General features: G+C 41.6%; 1 protein-coding gene across 8 annotated transcripts in view; it reads right to left on the reverse strand.

Annotated features, from left to right (window-relative positions):
* Window positions 1-20,318, reverse strand: part of WDPCP (WD repeat containing planar cell polarity effector) — a 248,216-nt gene that overhangs the window by 12,154 nt on the left and 215,744 nt on the right. For all 8 annotated transcript variants that reach the window (XM_050952082.1, XM_050952075.1, XM_050952079.1 and 5 more), the window contains one exon: window positions 8,365-8,512. In XM_050952082.1, the coding sequence (XP_050808039.1) occupies window positions 8,365-8,512 (148 nt within the window). The remainder of the gene's footprint in view (window positions 1-8,364; window positions 8,513-20,318) is intronic.

The following is a 20,318-nucleotide window of genomic DNA, read 5'->3' on the forward strand; positions in this document are numbered from 1 at the left end:
AAAGGATTGGCATCAGCATGATTTTGGGGTAAAATCTAAGTTATATACTGACCTGGGTGTGTGGCCAGTCCTTTGGGATCAGAAGAAACTTTTTAATTAAGGACACTGGTTGTAAAGAACCACTCATCTTTACATCCAGTGTTTTCAGTGGTAATACAAGGACTGGAATGCCCAAGAAAATTGCTTTTATGACATCTTGTTAGCCAATGTGGTGAAATAGAAGTTTACTTTTGACGCTGGTTTGGTATATCCTATGGGGGATTAGCCACCAGTCTTGGGGTGTATCTGCCCTATTTCTCAGCAGTTAGTCTTGAGTTTGGCATTCTCAGCTGTGACTAGGGTGCCCAGAGGTCCTGATTTTATAGGGACAGTCCCGATATTTGGGGCTTTTTTTTTATATGGGATCCTATTAGCCCCCACTCCCATCTCGATTTTTCACACTTGCTGTCTGGTCACCCTAGTTGTGACCCACAAAGGCATGGTTACAACCTCCTCTTAATATTATTTGCAAACCAGCTGCTTCATTGTTAAACAGGCCTTTCGAAAAAGGCTATTAGCAGTTTAAGGAGAAAAAACAGAAATGCTGCAAAAGTGATGCATTTTCATTTTGTTTCTTTAACTACAAAAGACAATATTCTATTCAAGGAGTGAGGGTGTGGGGAATCATGTTTAAATAATATTGTTCCTTTGAATGTCACACTGACAACACCCAGGTATTTCAAAGGAATCAACGAAGCGCTGACCTTCGCTCACCCCCCGACCCCAAACAAACAAACAAACACACCAAGAATCACCTCCCCCCCACCCCGCCTAATATTAAAGAGAAGGTAGTGCAGCCATAGCTTAATATTTCCTGGACTTTGATTGGGTGTTACAAACTCAACTTAGTTAAACACTTGTTTCTGTACTTAATATAAAATCTGATGGAATAGTAGAAATATGTACATTTTAAAGCACATAAGTAACATTTAGAAAACCTTTGATAAAGTAACATATACAGTACACAATTTTTGCATTATGCCTTAAAAATCCACTGGTATTAAAACAATATGCAGCTTATTAGAAAACAGGAACAGTTTGAACAATTTTTTTTGTAAACTAATATATTCTGGGGAAAAAAAAACACAGTCCACAATAATGGAGGAGGATGCAGACTTTACCCGGTGTGCAAGACCATGGAAATTGTCTCTACAGCTCACCAGCTGATTGAGTCAGAAATATGCTGGCCTGCAGAAGTCAATATTTTTCTTTTACATAGTGTTAACTTATTTGATCCTCTCCATGACTTATCCTGCTCCTACGGACAACAAGGTTAGTGCCTTTCAGAAATGTTTTCATTATTTATATGCATCTGCAGAGTAATTCTGATAACAAACCATTTCACATGTGTATACACGCACGCACGCCAAAAGAGAGAGAATAGTTTGGCTACAAAATATGTGACATCTAGGAAAGAATGGGTGACTGTGAAATGGTCAAACAAACAAACAACCCCCCACAACAGCATCCACAACAAACAAAATACCAACAACTCTAATTAGAATTAGTACAATCCCCCTTCTAGCATTCACAAAATAAACTCCGCATTGGCCAATGGCCTGAGTTGTTCAGTTTCCCTTAGGATAGGGTGAGTAGGCCTGAACACAAATGCAGAAAGTGTTTGGGGCATCATCCTGGAACCTTCATTCAGATGAGTAGCGGGAGCCACTTGGTGATCCGGGGTTACTTGTGTGAGTGAGGACTCCAGGATCAGCCTGGGTATTATTAGGACAATACCATCAATTTCAGTCCACTATACTGCTCTTTCCCTAACTTAGATTTGAGTTACTAACTGGACTCATTTTTTCTGGTTGGGAAGTGATTCTAACCCATGGTGGGTTCTCTGCATTGACTCCAAATCCAAGGAGAGAGTTCACCTTGGATCTACAGTTAGGCCCCCGCCAGAAAAAGAGTGAACTTAGTGGCCTGTCCTATAGATGCTCAATGTTTTCCTGATCCTTTTCTTGATCCCCTATTGTCATTCAATGAGGTTTTTTGCCCTATTAGTCGAAGGGCCTAGTTTTTTTGTTAAAAAACCAAAAACCCAACTAATTATTTGAGGGCTAATGTTCCATTTACATTCCCCCTGGTTTACTGATATGAACTTGCTGTGCTTTTAGGGCCTGACTGAAATCCCATTAAAGTATATGCAAGTCTTTTTACTGACTTCAGTGGGATATGGACCAGGCCCGGCTTAGAGTACCCAAAAGTGGGAGAGAGCTCAAGCATATACTTGGTCAGAAAGAGACCTATTCATCAGACAGCAGTGTCCATGCTCATGTTAGAAAACCAGGGGGATTCCACTGAGCTTGTGATATTGATTTTATGAAATCCAAACAAGACACACAGTCAAATGCTTCTACACCTTTTTGTCTATATTTTTTTACAGTGATGAAACTTGGTCAACAAAGGCAAATGTAAAGCAGAAAGAGAACTTTTAGAGACACAATGCAGTAGTGAGAGATGCTAACAGCATGATCTGACTCTGGAATTCCTGACTGGGGAAAAGGCCTTAAGGAGGCTCTTGATACTGAGAAGATTAAATAAAAGTGAATTGTTAAGCATAAAACTGAAAGGAAAAAAACTGGACTCCATTTGAACATATGCATAATTTGTTATGCTTCCTGAAGAATGCTAGTACTGCTGCTATATTAAGGCGTTAAATAGTTATTTTCTGGGCAAAGACTAATGGGACTTTAAAACATTTGGTCATTCCTGAGATTCAGCTAAATGGCCCTATAAAGGAAAGGAGCTATCATAAAATTAAATCCAAGAACTAAGGCCATTGCCTTGGAACTGTGCAGGGATTTAAATAACTTTCCAGCAATTCAAGTGAGATACAGTAGTATCTAGACACTCTACCAAGCTGTGTGATGGGTTTGTTAGCAATGCAGATACACAGGAAACTGTTCAATGTTTTAGGATGTGAGCAGCTTTAATAGAAAACTGGCGTCAAATGTAAACCCAAGTTAAACGACTCAAAAACATCAGGAATGGAGAAATGGAGCAGTCGCCATTAATTGTTGTACTTTGCATGGTGTCTTGGAGAGATTAAAGAAGACAGTCCCTGCCCCAAAGACCTTATAATCGAAGGGTCCAATCATGCACAAGCCTTATTCATGTGAGTAAAATGGACACGATACGAGTAGTGCTGTTGATTGTGTGTGATTAGACCTTGTCTAAGTAAGGCTTGCAGCATCTAGTCCATAATCATAAGATTGATACTGAACACAATGTTGACGTGTCCATGCACATTTGGACAGATTATGTCTTGTGATCCAGTGAAGACTTCTATAGGACTGCTGCAGAGATGAATCACCCATAAGGGAGACTATTCCTATCCGCTGTGGTACTGAGCAATACCAACATATGAATGATGTTTAGAAGGTAAGAAATGAACGAGCTACTTACAGTAATGTGCCTGGTATAGTTTAAGAGACCTCGCAAAGATGGCAAATCCCACTTTGCACCAGGTTTGGAGTCAGGGAAAGGCAGTAAAACTGTGATAAGGTTGATTATTATTTTTTTCTTGAGGGAAAGAATCTAGAAGTAAACAGGCAATGAAACAGCAAAATCTAACTTTACCTCCTTGGTGAGTGGAATACATAAGCGCGGAAAGACTAGCTTTAAACAGCAGGAGAAGTGGAGACAGTCAATAGCTAAACAAAAGTGATCAAACTTATAACAGCTTTGGGCCAGTGGAAGAGGGAGAACGTTTCATGTCTGTTCCTTTGAAACTGTGGCTGGAGGCTGAGCTGAAGTGGACAGCAGAAATGTCAGATATGGGAAATCGGTTAGAATGATAACAACGCTTTGCAGTCAAATAGTGCCTCCCATCTGAGGAGCTCAATGTATTTTACAAACACAACTTCATTAAACTTAACTTCCTAGTGAGGAAGGCAAGCATAATCCTCTTCTAGAGATGAGGACACTGAGGTACAAACAGTGAGTTTTTAAAGTAACTACTGATTTTTGGAAGACCAACTGGAGAAGATGTACAGTGTGTTCAGGAAGTGCTGAGCATGTAGCCACCTTCTGAAAACCAGGCCCTTTAAAGTTGTTTCAAGTTAGGCTCACAAAAATCACTAGTGACTCTTGAAAACCTTGGCCCAAGAGACTAAGTGTCACAGAGACTGTGGCAGAGTGGGAACAGAACTTAAAACATCCCGATTCCTAGGCTTGTGTCTTTTGCAGACCTCCTTTCCTCTGTAAAAATCTTGTGAAAAGGCAAGTAAATCATCTCTGAGCCCTTGTATCTTGTTCGCTTGTAATTTTTTAACAGACTTGAATTAGGAAAGTTTCCTGGAATCACATGGTCTCTAGCAGGCGTCAATTACTCTTTGAGCCAATATATGAGAGATGTTGCAGGAGTTTCTTTTAAACTCAGATTAGGGTTGACTGGGTTCACGTAGTTTCAGCAGTTCCAAAGAGCCAATAGTGAGGGTCAGAAACTTTCTTTATATTTGGTAGCTCAGCAGGAGGCAATCAAAAAACTTCAGGGCAGTGGATCCGCTTGCTTAGGGTCAGCTGCATCCAGAGGGTTTTAGCAGTTTCAAGGAGCGGTTAGTGAGGGTCAGAAGTTTCCTTTATATTCACCAGCTTGGCTGGAGGTAATGAAAAACCTCAGGAAGGCAGAGCAGTTTATGCAGCTTCAGTGATTGCAAAGAGTCTCTAGTGAGGATCAGCAACTTGTGGTGACCCACCTGGGCTAGCCTGTGTTAAACTGGGCAAGTCAGCAAGCCAAGAAACACAAGTGAAGCTGAACTCCGGATTAGCTGACACAGGAAGACCAACAAAGCTAGATGCAGGGCTGCCATATAACTATCAGGTGTAGTATTTTTCATAAGGAAATCAGTGAGCTGAAGGAAGGAAAGCACATTTATACTTCTGGATTAGAGGCACGTTGCATTGGTCCCCATTCTGGACTGTTGTTTAAATTGTTGTATTATGTAAATACAGCAGTGTACCCCTCCCAAATACTGACAGACAACAATCTCATGCTAAATGTTGGAGGTACAGGTTGTATCCAAATTCTTTAGATGGCTTTGAAAATCTCTGGCATGTTTGGAGCAATTACATACACACAGTTAGGACAATTTGCCAGCATGTAAGTACAGTATTATTTAACTAGTAAGAAATTACCAGAAAAATTCTACCACACAGGAGGGTAAAAATAAAATCAGCATACTAACTGTGAAGTACTAATGTGATCTTATTCCAAAATTCAGTTCGTAGACAAGGTTTAGAAAATGAGGGCTTCCATTTAAGAATCTGACAAATGATTTTCCTAACTGGACATTTTTAATGTAATGTGAAGCAACAACTGTGTTCCGAAAAATACAGGAGTTGTTTTTGTAATTTACCGTGAGCTTTACCAGGAATAGAATTGAAGGCATCAAGAATGCATCTGAGAAAATAAAAATTACATTTCCCCTAGAATAGTTGCCCATTTTTATTTCTTACTATATTTAGTACTTTCCTTCATGCTTGTAAATCCATCACTTAACTATCATGGTACCTCTGTTCTCGTTGTTATTCTTTACTTTACTAGTTCCGTATATGCAACATGTTCTGTACAACAAATAAAAGAAAGACCCCCTATCCCAAAGGACTTACAATGTTAGGTAAGTTAGAAAACGAATAACAGAAGGAAGTGACAACTCAGGGAGGTGTAGAGGAAAGAAATGACAAGGAAGAGGACAATATAAATGTGCTGTCCTTGGTGAAATTAATGCACGTATCTAGATGACCAAATCTTTTTTATGTCAGGGATCCGACAGCTGTTTTCTTTTGTATTGATATCCAATAGTGCTGTAAGAAAAAAAAATCCTATAAAAAACAAAGGTTTCATGCTTTTGCTAGCAGCCATCATTCAAAGCACAGGTTCTTTAAATGGGTCTGGTATCCAACTTCTCAATGTTTCAGTTTCAACCTATACAGGCATCTGTCCAGTCTGCAGGGCCGCGGGGGTTGGGGGGGAAGTGAGGAAATTTGCTCCAGGCCCCAGGCCCCCCAGGGGCCCCGCGAGACCTGGCCCAGTGGCGGTCCGGGTCTTCAGCCAGCATTTCGGCAGCGGGGTGCACTTCAGTGCCACTGAAGATGCGGAACGACTGAAGGGCCCCCCACCACTGAAATGCCGCCGAAGACCTGGACATCTGCTGGGTGAGTACAAGCACCGCAGCTCCCCCGCTTTGCCCCAGGCCTCCATAATCCTCTGGGCAGCCCTGCCAGTCTGCCATTCTAGGGGTGAGCTATTCAGTTTTCCCCTCCATTGAGATGAGATTCCCCTGCACAGCATCCATTCTTTGATGCAATAGCAAGAAGAGCTCTTACAGAGAGATCCTATGGACTGCCAGCTCAGGCAGCCCTAGACCCGCAGTCTAGTGATGGGCTCAGAGAACTTTGTGTTAGGGTCGTGTGCACTTTTTACAACTCTTTTTCACACCTTGGCTTCTGCTCAACGTCTTGTTGCTGCCAGTCCTTCTGTCTTTTGTGCACTTCAGGCCAGGGAAGTTGCACTTTTGCAAACAAAAATAGGTATTTAAATATTTTGTTATAAATGCTCAGTACTCCAAAAACGCATGTATTCTTGGTACTGCCTCTGCACCCTCTCAGCACTTCTGCATCTCTATTTAATATATCAAAACATCCAATAGCTGCTGCTACTGTCCTAAAATGTTCCTCTACTAGCATCCCAACATGGGTGCTTAATGTTAGGCAGCTAAAGCTATATTTAGGCTCAGATTCTGCAAAGACTTACAGTGTATGAAGCATTACATATTACTGATTCAGGACAGCATCCCTGTTCAGCAAAGCACTTAAGGATGTGTTTGTCTTGAAGCCAATGGCACATAAGCATTGCTTAAGTGCTTTAGGATCAGGGCCTAAGAGCTGTCCCGCAACTGCAGTGGGACTCCTCCCTGTGCAAAACTTTTCAAGACCAAGGTCTTGGGGACCTAAGTAAAAGTGGCCTAATTTTCAGAGATGCGGAAGTCACGGACTTCAGTAGCCAGTGCTCAGCACTGCGAACGCGCTAGCACTTTTACCTCAGGGTCTGAATATAGATTTAAGAGGCTAAATTAAGGTTTCATAGAAATGCTGGTATTTTAGTGTTATCTTTCCTCCTCTTGAATTTTTACAATCGCTGGGAACAAAGGCCAGGCCACTGAGCAATATAATATCCTTTTTAGGATAATATTTTCTAGGAAAATGGTTAGAGCTCTTCTGAAAGCCAAAAGAGCCATCAACATAATCTAAAAATCCCAGGATGTGAGAAGACCAGCATTAAATATATATCAGTCAATTGCCTGCTTTCTCCTCTCCCCCTGCTCAGCATCTTGTCATTCAGTGTTGTGAAAAGGGGAGTTTTCCTTGACTGTATCAGAAATCATAGAAATGTAGGGTTGGAAGGGACCTTGACAGGCCATTTAGTCCATCTGCTCCTGTGCTGAGACAGGACCAAGCATACCATAGACCATCCCTGACAGGTGTTTATTTCACCTGTTCTTAAAAATCTCCAATGATGGGGACTCCACAACCTCCCTTGGAAGCCTATTCCAGTGCTTAACGATCCTTATAGTTAGAAAGTTTTCCCTAATATCTAACTCAAATGTCTCTTGCTGCAGATTAAGCCCATTACTTCTTGGCCTACATTCCATGGACATGGAGAACAACAGATTAGTCCTCTTTATTAAAGCCCTTAACATATTTGAAGACCATCAAGTCCCCCCTCAATCGTCTTTTCTCAAGACTAAACATGCCCAGGTTTTTTTTTTTTTAAACCTCTCCTCTGTCAGGTTTTCTAAACCTTTTTTATTGCTCTCCTCTGGACTCTCGCCAATTTTTCCACATCTTTCCTAAAGTGTGGCACCCAGAAGTGGACACTACTCCAGCTGAGGCCTCATCAGTGCCAAATAGAGCAGAACAATTACCGTACAGGTCTTACATAAAACTCTTCTGTTAACACACCCCAGAAAATTAGCCGTTGTCGCAAGTACATCGCCCTGTTGACTCATATTCAATTTGTGACCCACTATAACCCCCAGATTCTTTTCTGCAGTGCTATCAGTTTTGCATTTCATTTTCCCCTTCCTTAATGTAGTACTTTGCACACGTCTGTACTGAATTCTATCTTGTTGATTTCAGACCAATTCGCCAATGTATCAAGATCATTTTGAATTATAATACTCTCCTCCAAACTGCTTGCAACTCCTTCCACGTTGGTACCATCTGCAAAATTTATAAGCATAGGAGTTACAGCGCAAGCTGTAAAAGCTAAAATGCCTCATTGTTATACTGTTACCACATCCACTCAGCAAATCTTACCTGTTAGAACTGCTCTGTGCTGTGTGTCTGAAGTTTGAGCCAGAGGCGGGGAGGGCATCCTGAAATGTCTGTTCCTCTTGTGATGTTAGAGATAGGGCGACAACAGCTTCATCTGAAGAATCCTCTCTGTCTAAATGCCCCAAAAGAGCTGTTGAAAATAATCAAGTTGTGATATTAGACTTGATTTATCACAAAGAACAAAACACAGCTGATTATCCTCAATTTGCTCTCATAATAAACAATTAGGATTCTTCCAAAACTTTCACATAACACAGGAGACAAAATGTTCCCTCTTTATCATTTTGATTTGCAATGCATAGGGGAGAGTATACAGCAGTGGTTCTCAAACTATTTACCAGTGTGGGCCGCATATATGTCCCACAATGCATGATGTGGGCCACATCCAATACTACCTGTATGGCCCTGAGGATGTCACATGGGCCACAGCTCTCTGCTGATTGGGCTGTAAGGGCCCGCAGGCAGCAGGTTGAGAACTGCTGGCATACAGCCATTATCTATGCCGATAGTTTTCATTCAGCCCCAGGATGCTCTCAGCAACCTCTCTGACATCGAGATAATATGCCTATCCAGATAGTTATACTTATCTGAGTGATAAGAAACTGCATATTTGTGTGATTTTCACCCTTAATTGTTCTCTGGAAAATATTTTCTAGTCTCTAACTACCTGGTATCAGGAACTCCCTAAGAGTATACAGAGGAAGAGTTTTGAGTAAAGAGACATGGTCCACTCTAAATTATCTGTGAAAAATCTACGATCTAAGGGACTGGCATAGATTGTGTTCCATGTGAGCATTTCACTACAGCTACACTGATCAGCATTTCTGAACTGCATAATCTTTCCCTCTACATCTTTAAAAGTGATTCAAACAAAGTCATAACATATTTTCCCTACTATTTTTGTTTCATTTGATTTCAGTTTACAAGAGAGACAACCCAGACTTTAGGACCCTTTAAACAGACGGATTTTACCATCTTTTAGGATATCAAAAGCCTTAATTGTTTGAAAAGTACCCAAACCATCTAAAAGATGTAGAAAAATTGCATACTGTAGGTGTGACCCTTTAAAAAAAAAAAAAAGGCATAATCAAACCCTAGGCTAGCAGAGTATGGATTAAGGAAACATCCTGTTACAGATAAAGACTTTAAAAGGTTTTTCTCAAAATCATAAAACCTTTTGCTTTTTTTCCCTTTAAATCCTGTTTTTCCCCCTTGTTCTCTACCTCCCTGAATCCTGTATTACCTAATCTGCACAATACCCATGGTAACACCACGGGCAGTGGGGAGAACATAAAGCTACTGCAAGCGTTACCTCACTGTTGTATTTTACATTTTGGCCAGAGACCCAGAAGTGCTCACCAGCTTAGGAAGGCAAAGTCACTTGGGTTTCTGATCCTTCAGTTTCTAAAGGGCTAACTCCCCAAGATTTATTACTTTTCACGCTGTTCATGTGTGAGATGAAAATGTCATGAACGAGATGAACAAGAGTAAACTAGCTTATTTACAGTGCCCGTAACTAGAATGCTCTGGCTGCACTGCTTTCACGCATCATGCAGGCAGGGAACCATTAAACGGAATTAGCTTAGCAAGGGGCCACATGCCTCGATGCATGCGCACAACAGTTCCTCTATTAAAGAAGAGACATTGATCCCACTCTAAGTTTCTGTCCATCTGTCTGGGATAAAAATTCCAAAGAGAAGCAGTGAAAGCAGGAGAGTGAGCGTGTTTCTATGGAGGCAACATACTATATCTGGAAAATTCAAATTCCTGGTAAGTAAACTAGAATTTCTTCTGCCTAAATCTGTCTCCAGAGAGCCCCATTTGGCAAAACTAATGAATAGTAACCACTTAACTTCATTTCTCAGCCCCTCTCTTTCTCTTAACTAAAAAAGGGACTGCAGAGAGCTCCAGGTAGTGGCCTAAACATGCAATAATAGAATTTTGCTTAGGAATTTTGCTTAGGCAGGTCTCGGAAGCCACCCTAATTTCAGTGGACTAAGCTGTAAGACCCTTTGGTAATGAACTGTGTTTCTCAGAACTGTTTTCAAAGCACTGTGCTATCCATTTTCAATGGATTTGGCCTGGAAGAGATTCTGTTTTTCAGCTCTGAAGCAGAGATGAGCTACCACCATTCCAGTTCTCACAATATAAAAAATTAAGAGACTTGTCTAAATTGGTTTAATTTATACTTTCCTGTTATGCCAAGCTGCAATACATAAGTCACACCTACTTAGCCTTCCAGAGGTCTGGTCTACACTAGAATTTTACATTGGTATAGCTATGAAAAATCCACTTCCCTGAGATGTACCTACACCGTCCTAACCCCCAGTGTAGACAGCGTTAGGTTGATGGGCGAATTCCTCCATCAACCTAGCTCCTGCCTCTTGGGGAGGAGGAGTACTTACACTGATGGGAGAACCCCATCTGTTGGCATAGGTAGTGTCTACACTGAAGTGCTGCTGAGGTGAAGCTGCACTTCCATAGTGTTTTAAGTGTGGACAAGTCCTTAGAGTCACACTCACTTACCAATACGTAACTTTCCCTGCCTCCTTATGCATAGCACTTCCGAATTAGGCCCAGACTCCAAAGGTATGACTACACTGCAATGTAAGCTCAGGATTCATACTTGGCTTAAGCCTAACCCCCTTCCATCTACACACAAATCATGCTAACCAAGGGCTTGGACCCAGGGTCGCAGGACCTGAACCAAGGCGGGCCGGGGGGTTAAAGTCCTATTGCTTTGCACCATTGATGCAGCCCCTTTTGACTTTGCTTTGGCAGTCTGCCAAAAGTATTCCACAATCTCTCAAGCTGACTTTCTTTGTCCTCTGGACAGTCAAGTTTGGAGGACAGTCAAGTTTTCCACCATGAACAAAGGGCTAGAGCAGCCATTTTGGGAGGGTGCTAGGAAGTCTGGGATAGGGTGGTTGGACTCCAGCCCGCACAGTTCAGTGTAGATGCTAGAGCACCAGTTTGGGACCTAGGGTTCAATAATTCCTAACCTGGGGTTACAAATGAGTGTAGATGCTCAAGCCCAGGTTAACACTTAGGGTGTGCTAACTTGAGTTCTACTAATGGAATGGAAGGATGACAAACGGGAATGAGGATATGGAGGTGGATATTACCACATCTGAGGTAGAAGCCATACTTGAACAGCTTAATGGGACAAAATTGGAGGGCCTAGACAATCTTTATCTGATAATATTAAAGGAACTGGTGCATGAAATTGCAAGCCCGTTAGTGAGAATTTTTAATGAATCAGTAAACTCAGGGGTTGTACCGTATGACTGGAGAATTGCTAACGTAGTTCCTATCTTTAAGAAAGGGAGAAAGAGTGATCCGAGTAACTACAGGCCTGTTAGTTTGACATCTGTAGTATGTAAGGTCTTGGAAAAAATTTTGAAGGAGAAAGTAGTTAAGGACATTGAGGTCAATGGTAATTGGGACAAAGTACAACATGGTTTTACTAAAGGTAGATCATGCCAAACCAACCTGATCTCCTTCTTTGAGAAGGTGACAGACTATTTAGACAAAGGAAATGCGGTAGACCTAATTTACCTCGATTTCAGTAAGGCATTTGACACGGTTCCACATGCGGAATTATTAGTCAAATTGGAAAAGATGGAGATCAATATGAGAATTGAAAGGTGGATAAGGAACTGGTTAAAGGGGAGACTACAGCGGGTCGTACTGAAGGGTGAACTGTCAGGCTGGAAGGAGGTTACTAGTGGAGTTCCTCAAGGATCGGTTCTGGGACCAATCTTATTTAACCTTTTTATTACCGATCTTGGCTCAAAAAGCAGGAATGTGCTAATAAAGTTTGCGGATGACACAAAGCTGGGGGGTATTGCTAACACGGAGAAGGACAGGGATATCATACAGGAAGATCTGGACGACCTTGTAAACTGGAGTAGTAGTAATAGGATGAAATTTAATAGTGAAAAGTGCAAGGTCATGCACTTAAGGATTAATAATAAGAACTTTAGATATAGATTGGGGATGCATCAGTTGGAAGCAACAGAGGAGGAGAAGGACCTTGGGGTATTGGTAGATCGCAGGATGACTATGAGCCACCAATGTGATATGGCCGTGAAAAAAGCTAACGTGGTTTTAGGATGCATCAGGCGAGGTATTTCCAGCAAAGATAAGGAGGTGTTAGTACCATTATATAAGGCGCTGGTGAGACCCCACCTGGAATACTGTGTGCAGTTCTGGTCTCCCATGTTTAAGAAGGATGAATCCAAACTGGAACAGGTTCTGGGGCTGGCTACTAGGATGAGCCGAGGAATGGAAAACCTGTCATATGAAAGGAGAGTCAAAGAGCTTGGCTTGTTTAGTCTAGCCAAAAGAAGGCTGAGGGAGGATATGCTTGCTCTTTATAAATATATCAGAGGGATTAATATTAGGGAGGGAGACGAATTATTTAAGCTTAGTACCAATGTAGATACAAGAACGAATCGGTATAAACTGGACACTAGGAAGTTTAGACTTGAAATTAGGTGAAGGTTTCTAACCATTAGAGGAGTGAAGTTCTGGAACAGCCTTCCAAGGGGAGTAGTGGGGGCAAAAGACATATCTGGCTTTAAGATTAAGCTTGATAAGTTTATGGAAGGGATGGTATGATGGGAGAGCCTAATTTTGGCAATTGATCTTTGATTATTGCCAGATAAGTATGCCCAGTGGTTGGTGATGGGATGTTGGATGGGATGGGATCTGAGTATTTAGACAAAGGAACCTACAGACCAGTTAGTGTAACTTCTGTGCCAGGGAAAATAATGGAGCAGATAATTAAAGAAGTCATCTGCAAACACTTGGAAGGTGGTAAGGTGATAGGGAATAGCCAGCATGGATTTGTAAAGAACAAATTGTGTCAAACTAATCTGATAACATTCTTTGATAGGATAACGAGCCTTGTGGATAAGGGAGAAGCGGTGGATGTGATATACCTAGACTTTAGTAAGGCATTTGATACGGTCTCGCATGATATTCTTATAGATAAACTAGGAAAGTACAATTTAGATGGGGCTACTATAAGGTGGGTGCATAACTGGCTGGATAACCATACTCAGAGAGTAGTTATTAATGGCTCCCAATCCTGCTGGAAAGGTATAACAAGTGGGGTTCCGCAGCGGTCTGTTTTGGGACCGGCTCTGTTCAATATCTTCATCAACGATTTAGATGTTGGCATAGAAAGTATGCTTATTAAGTTTGCGGACGATACCAAACTGGGAGGGATTGCAACTGCTTTGGAGGACAGGGTCAAAATTCAAAATGATCTGGACAAATTGGAGAAATGGTCTGAGGTAAACAGGATGAAGTTTAATAAAGATAAATGCAAAGTGCTCCACTTAGGAAGGAACAATCAGTTTCACACATACAGAATGGGAAGGGACTGTCTAGGAAGGAGTGTGGCAGAAAGAGATATAGGGGTCATAGTGGACCACAAGCTTAATATGAGTCAACAGTGTGATACTGTTGCAAAAAAAGCAAACGTGATTCTGGGATGCATTAACAGGTGTGTTGTAAACAAGACACGAGAAGTCATTCTTCCGCTTTACTCTGCGCTGGTTAGGCCTCAACTGGAGTATTGTGTCCAGTTCTGGGCACCGCATTTCAAGAAAGATGTGGAGAAATTGGAGAGGGTCCAGAGAAGAGCAACAAGAATGATTAAAGGTCTTGAGAACATGACCTATGAAGGAAGGCTGAAGGAATTGGGTTTGTTTAGTTTGGAAAAGAGAAGACTGAGAGGGGACATGATAGCAGTTTTCAGGTATCTAAAAGGGTGTCATCAGGAGGAGGGAGAAAACTTGTTCACCTTAGCCTCCAATGATAGAACAAGAAGCAATGGGCTTAAACTGCAGCAAGGGAGATTTAGGTTGGACATTAGGAAAAAGTTCCTAACTGTCAGGGTAGTTAAACACTGGAATAAATTGCCTAGGGAAGTTGTGGAATCTCCATCTCTGGAGATATTTAAGAGTAGGCTAGATAAATGTCTATTAGGGATGGTCTAGACAGTATTTGGTCCTGCCATGAGGGCAGGGGACTGGACTTGATGACCTTTCGAGGTCCCTTCCAGTCCTAGAGTCTATGAGTCTATGAGTTACTGCAGAGAATTCTTTTCTGAGTGCTGGCTGGTGAGTCTTGCCCACATGCTCAGGGTTTAGCTGACTGCCATATTTGGGGTCGGGAGGGAATTTTCCTCCAGGGCAGATTGGCAGAGGCCCTGGAGGTTTTTCACCTTCCCCTGCAGCGTGGGGCATGGGTCACTTGCTGGTGGATTCTCTGCAGCTTGAGGTCTTCAAACCACAATTTGAAGACTTCAATAACTCAGGCATAGGTTAGGGGTTTGCTATAGAAGTGGATGGGTAGGGTTCTGTGGCCTGCTTTGTGGAGGGGGTTGGATTAGATGATCACATTGGTCTCTTCTGACCTTAGAATCTATGAATCTATGAACCCTGGGATTTCATTCCATTGTGGGCATATTCATCAAGTAACCATGTCTTAGATGCTAAGGGAGTTGCAATTGGTTTAACTCACATAGAGGTACACCAGAAAAGACGTGTATCGCTACAAAAGTAATTAACAGGAAGACTGTGATCCTGGGCACCCCTGTATTCACAGCCTACACATTACTGCAATAATATTTGTACAATGTATGATATGTGAAGTATATGAAAGCTACTAACATGAGAGTTAGTAGTAGTGTTGTATAATATAGATCCGGGGTCAGCAACCTTTCAGAAGTGGTGTGCTGAGTCTTCCATTTATTCACTTTAATTTAAGGTTTTGCGTGCCAATACTACATTTTAAACCTTTTTAGAAGGTCTCTTTCTAGAAGTCTATAATATATAACTAAACTATTGTTGTATGGAAAGTAAATAAGGTTTCAGAATGTTTAAGAAGCTTCATTTAAAATTAAATTAAAATGCAGAGCCCCCCAGACCAGTGGTCAGGACCTAGGCAGTGTGAATGCCACGGAAAATCAGCTTGTGTGCCGCCTTTGGCACCCGTGCCGTAGGTTGCCTACCCCTGATATAGATGGTAATGTTATACAGTATGTAAAGCTATGAATTCCCTCTCTATGATGTTACTAGAACAGGTTTAAGACCAGACAGCCTAGCCGAGGTAAAGGCAATAAACAGATCTGGCCTACACAAAGGAATGTGGGTTTAACCTTAGCTTATGCATCAGCAGTAAACAAAGTCATTGAGCTAAACTTGTGGGGGTTATCCTGATCCTGAGCTCGAGAGACAGAGCATTAACATGGTTCCTGCACTCCAGAGAGACAGAAGACTGAATTCCCAGGAGATGTTCCTAACTTGTAAGACAGACATCCCTTTGGGAATATAAGGGACAGAGAGACACTCAAGTCTTATCCTTCACTTTAGGAGACAAAGAAACCAAGCCAGCTGATCTGTGAAATGAAGCCTGCCCAGACCAGCCAAAAAAAGGCTGGAAAGGAGACTGGGGGTGAGCGAAACCATCTTGAACAAAGACTGTCTCTTGCTAGATGAAGTTTTTAGACTTTTAGATATGTGTTTTCACTTGTATTTGCTTGTAACCGTCCCGACCATTTATCTTTTTCTTGGTATCACTTAATCCATATTCTTTTGGTGGTAAACTTGTTTTGCTGTCATTACAACTCATCAGTGCTGGGTATGTCCAGAAAAGTGTGCTTCCAGACAGCTAACAGGTTACAGTGTTTTTCTGCCTCCGTAAAGGCAGCAAACTGAACATTTCTCTGGGAGGGTCCAGTGAGAGGGACTGGTTCCTTGAATAGAATGATTTCGGGATGAATTCAGGCCTGGAAGGGTACCAAGGTCAGTTTGCATGGAGTAATTTGGCTGGGCAAAGCCAGGGTAAGGTTTGTGGGCTGCTGGAAGGCTGTTGGGGAGTCGCAGATTTGGTCCAAAGCTGCACAGCCACAAGACATCCAGTGTTACAAAGCAGACTGTGACCAAAGGCCCTTACTGGCCTGGGTGAACCCCACAACTTCTCAGTTGATCCTTTACATTGTTTCAACATAGTTAACGTTTGTCCTATGCAGGGGATTGAACCGTGCTGTAACAAGGAGGCATAAGTGGGCTGAAGCCTGGGATGTGTCTGGTTACAACACAGGTAGGTCTCATGCAAATTAAAATGTGTTGTGACTAGGTCAGGGGACAGTGGTGCTGTAACCAAGTCTGCTAACCTGGATATTTTTGTAGCGTTGTAGGCAAGCCCTTAGTTATACCAGTTCACAGATAATTAAATGGGTGTGACTACGTCTAATGGACTCTAACTGAGAGTAAGTGAATCTATCATCTACCAATTTACACAACCCCTCTGAATTTGGTCCTATAAGTTCTGGGGAACTGGCTTGCCCTTAGGAATGCTAATGAGTTTTGGCACTTTCACATCTATGTAACAACTTAAATCCAAGCCAGGCTCTGTGTCCAGAAGTTAATTATATCTGATGGTTATTCAGTGCTTACTGTGAAATAAATTAATAGTTTCAGTCTAGTTCCTAGCGATGAAAGGCCACAGTATCATTACCATAATCACAAAACCAGCATCACATGTTGCACTAAGTTGTATCCTAGCTGGTAGTATAGAGCAGAGGCCAAAGACTTGAATGGGTCTATGCAATGTTTCTTATCTCTAAAGGTGGTCCCTTCAGAACACGCTTGAGAAATACTAACAGGGAGCAAGGGAAAGCTTGTACGTGTTCTCTCTTTTCTGTGGATAAATACTGGCATTCTGGCACTTTTCATGATCACTAAATTCATTAAAAAAAAGTTAAAAATACCCACCAAAGTCCATTCACATGTAACGGGTAGATATTATTTTATCAGGCCACACACAAGTTGATCCCTACATCTTTTTTTACTTTTAGGACAGTGAGGGAATTCCTTAAGGCAAAACAAAAACACCATGACATGACGATGGCCCCAAAGGCTCACTAGAGGTACTAGTGGCTTCTTCTACTATAGGTGGAATGAAAGAAGGAAGAATGACCTTTGTATATTTTGGAGGCAGTGGAGCAGGAGAAAACATGATGGTGCATACCGTCCCAATGCTCTTCCTGATAAGAGGTTCTAGTGCTACAGTATGACAGGATATATTCAGGAGAAGGTGAATAGCAGCTCAAAACCATGAGGATCAATTGCTATAAGATCTTTGGAATGAAGAAATATAAACCTTCACTATGGATCCTTGGATTCCTGTTTCCTGTGGGCACAGATTTACTTTTAATATACTGAAGCATTTTTCCTTAGACATTCTTAAAAAATTACTTTTCCCTACATCTAATTTAAAGAACTGAGCTCTGGTCAAAATGACACTAATACAGTAGAGATGGGCTGGTTCATATCTGGATTAGGTTTAGGGTAGGGTTCAGGGCTAAATCAGGACTTGGTCTGGTGGTACTGGAAGGCTCACAAGGTGTTCACATAAGATTTCAGCCCTAGATGATGACAACTTTTCAAGATAATGTGTAGTCTTGGTTATTGCAGAACCACAAATATAGGCCTGTTCCAGGTTTGGATTTTGGACTCTGCAGTTTGCTGAGTTCAGATCTGGGGATTTGAATTTGAATTTGCACAACATTTAAAAGAATGCAGAGATCAGTTTCCGGCTTTGCCTCTTCTCTTTGAGAGTGTGAAAGATTTCATTTTTAAAGGATTTTTAAAGCATTTTTAAATGCTATGATGTTAACTTATATCTTGCTAAATGGCCGAAGATCACATTTGTCTAGATAACAGTTAGGATAATATTATATGATGATAACATACTCTTAGATTAAAGCAGTGTGCTCAAGGGATCCATATGTATGATTATGCCATCCTCCTAAAATTTGCTGGCAGCTGTGATTGTAACATGTAGCACCTGGCTGGAAGAGCCAAAGTTAGTTCTGTATTAGCCCCTTGACAGGTTTTCATATTATCCAGCCAGAAAGGCATTCTGAGAAGACTTCATGCAATAGTGATGGAACTCACACTCCTTCCCTGGTAGTGAAATTATGCATTAAATGCACCTATTTGCTGTGGGCTCTGTGCCTGCAAATAAAAAAGAAAATCCATTCTCAAGTCTCCTCCACAGGACTTTCAGGGATAAAATACATCTCAAGACATGCAATCACATGGCAGAATGAAAATCTTATTTTAATATTGTTTGCAAAATTGACAGATCTACTTAACAGACGCCATTAAAATATTTACAAAGTAGCAGCTGCTCTTGTAAAAATCCAGCTTTTTTTTTTTTTGGGGCATGAAAAATAAACTAGTTGATAAGTGCAAGATAAGCCATTTGACTTCGTCTTTGTGTGCGCTGCATGGTATGCACAGCCAATTCTGTACAATCTGATGTTTACAGAGCAATCGTAATGCACGACCTCCTTAGGCAACAGGGACACAAGAAGCCTTTAAAACGCTGAAGCAAGCATTTAATCAGAACTCTTCATGCTGATCTTTGAAAAATTCAATAAGTTCAAAAAAATGTAACTCCTTCTAAAGATAAAATATCAGTTTTTTGCTTCAGGAGTTGCAAATATATACCAATGAACTCCCAGTGAACCAGACATACTTCAGCCACTGCTATTTAAGAGAGTAAGCCATAGGTTGCTCAGAAAGAAACAATGCAAGCACTCAAACGATATAAGTACTTAGACCAATTGAGTGTTACTGTGGCATAATAGCTCAACTAGTCAAAACATATCCCTTTCTTTTGGTACATTTAACCAAATTATCTTTTCTCCGGGCCAGCTAGTTTCATGTGAATTATGCATTTCTTTATTTCACATGCTTGTTTCACATTGAAATCAAGATTTTTACATACTGTCCTAAAAAGATAAAGGAGATAGTTACATGCAAGTAATTACCGCAGAAGTGTGAGTAACACTGAGTATGACCATATATGTGTTACACAGCTGTTTCACCTTGAGTCTATTGTTGTTCTGCTCTTAGATGATGTAAGGATGTGCATAGAATACATGGGTGACATTCTGGCCCCATTGAAGTTAAAGGGAGTTTTGCCACTGACTTCACTGGAGCCAGGATTTCACCCTGTATGTGTGTGGTGTTTTGCTAATTAATCACACACGTTTAGAAGGTGCTCATCACCAGAGCATCTCAAAGCTATTTACTAAGTTTAATTAAAAATACAATATAGGCTGAAAAGAGAGCACATCTACTTGGCTACCCTAGAACCCTGCTAACGTAAACGCTGTTTCCCAAGGGACTGCCCAGGACGTACCAAAAGCACAGAAAAGCCAGACCGAAGAGGCGGGTCCTACAATGTGCTCCAGATATGACAAGATCAGGCTTTGATGCATTGCCAGCTGGAGCAGCTTTGGCAGGCAGGGATCTGCCATTGCAATGCCCTCCCCTGCAGGCATGTTGACTCCAATCTTATGAGCCGTCTCCTGGCAATAAAAAGGTCTGCATTTTCAGCTTTAGGTTTGATAAGTCTTCGGAAGCATGTGATCACCTAATTAGCTTGAGCGCAAGCAGATATACATCTCTATATAGTGGTAACACGTGCGGTAAGTGGTCCTGTCATGGTATACCATGATCAACTTAATACCATTATTGCTTAGTAATTATAGCAGGGGATAGGCTGGCAGGGCTTCTGGGTTTTATAGCTAACCCCTCTATTGACTAGACCCATTTTCTTACTCATAAATGGTATTTCTTTGGTGGACAAGGTTAATCTGTAACTTAATGGGCTATAACTAGCAATCCCACAAAACTATCAGGGAAGGACAACTTATTGAGCATGGAGGATAGAACTGTTTGGCCACAGGCTGGATCAGCAGAGGTGGGAGTGCGCACTCTATAGCAGAGGTGGGCAAACTATGGCCTGTGGGCCCTCCTGTCCGGCCCCTGAGCTACTGGCCTGGGAGGCTCACCCCCGGCTTCTCCCCTGCTGTTCCTCCCTCCCCCGCAGCCTCACCTCAC

The sequence above is a fragment of the Gopherus flavomarginatus genome, chromosome 4 (assembly GCF_025201925.1).
Source record: "Gopherus flavomarginatus isolate rGopFla2 chromosome 4, rGopFla2.mat.asm, whole genome shotgun sequence".
NCBI lineage: Eukaryota > Metazoa > Chordata > Testudines > Testudinidae > Gopherus > Gopherus flavomarginatus.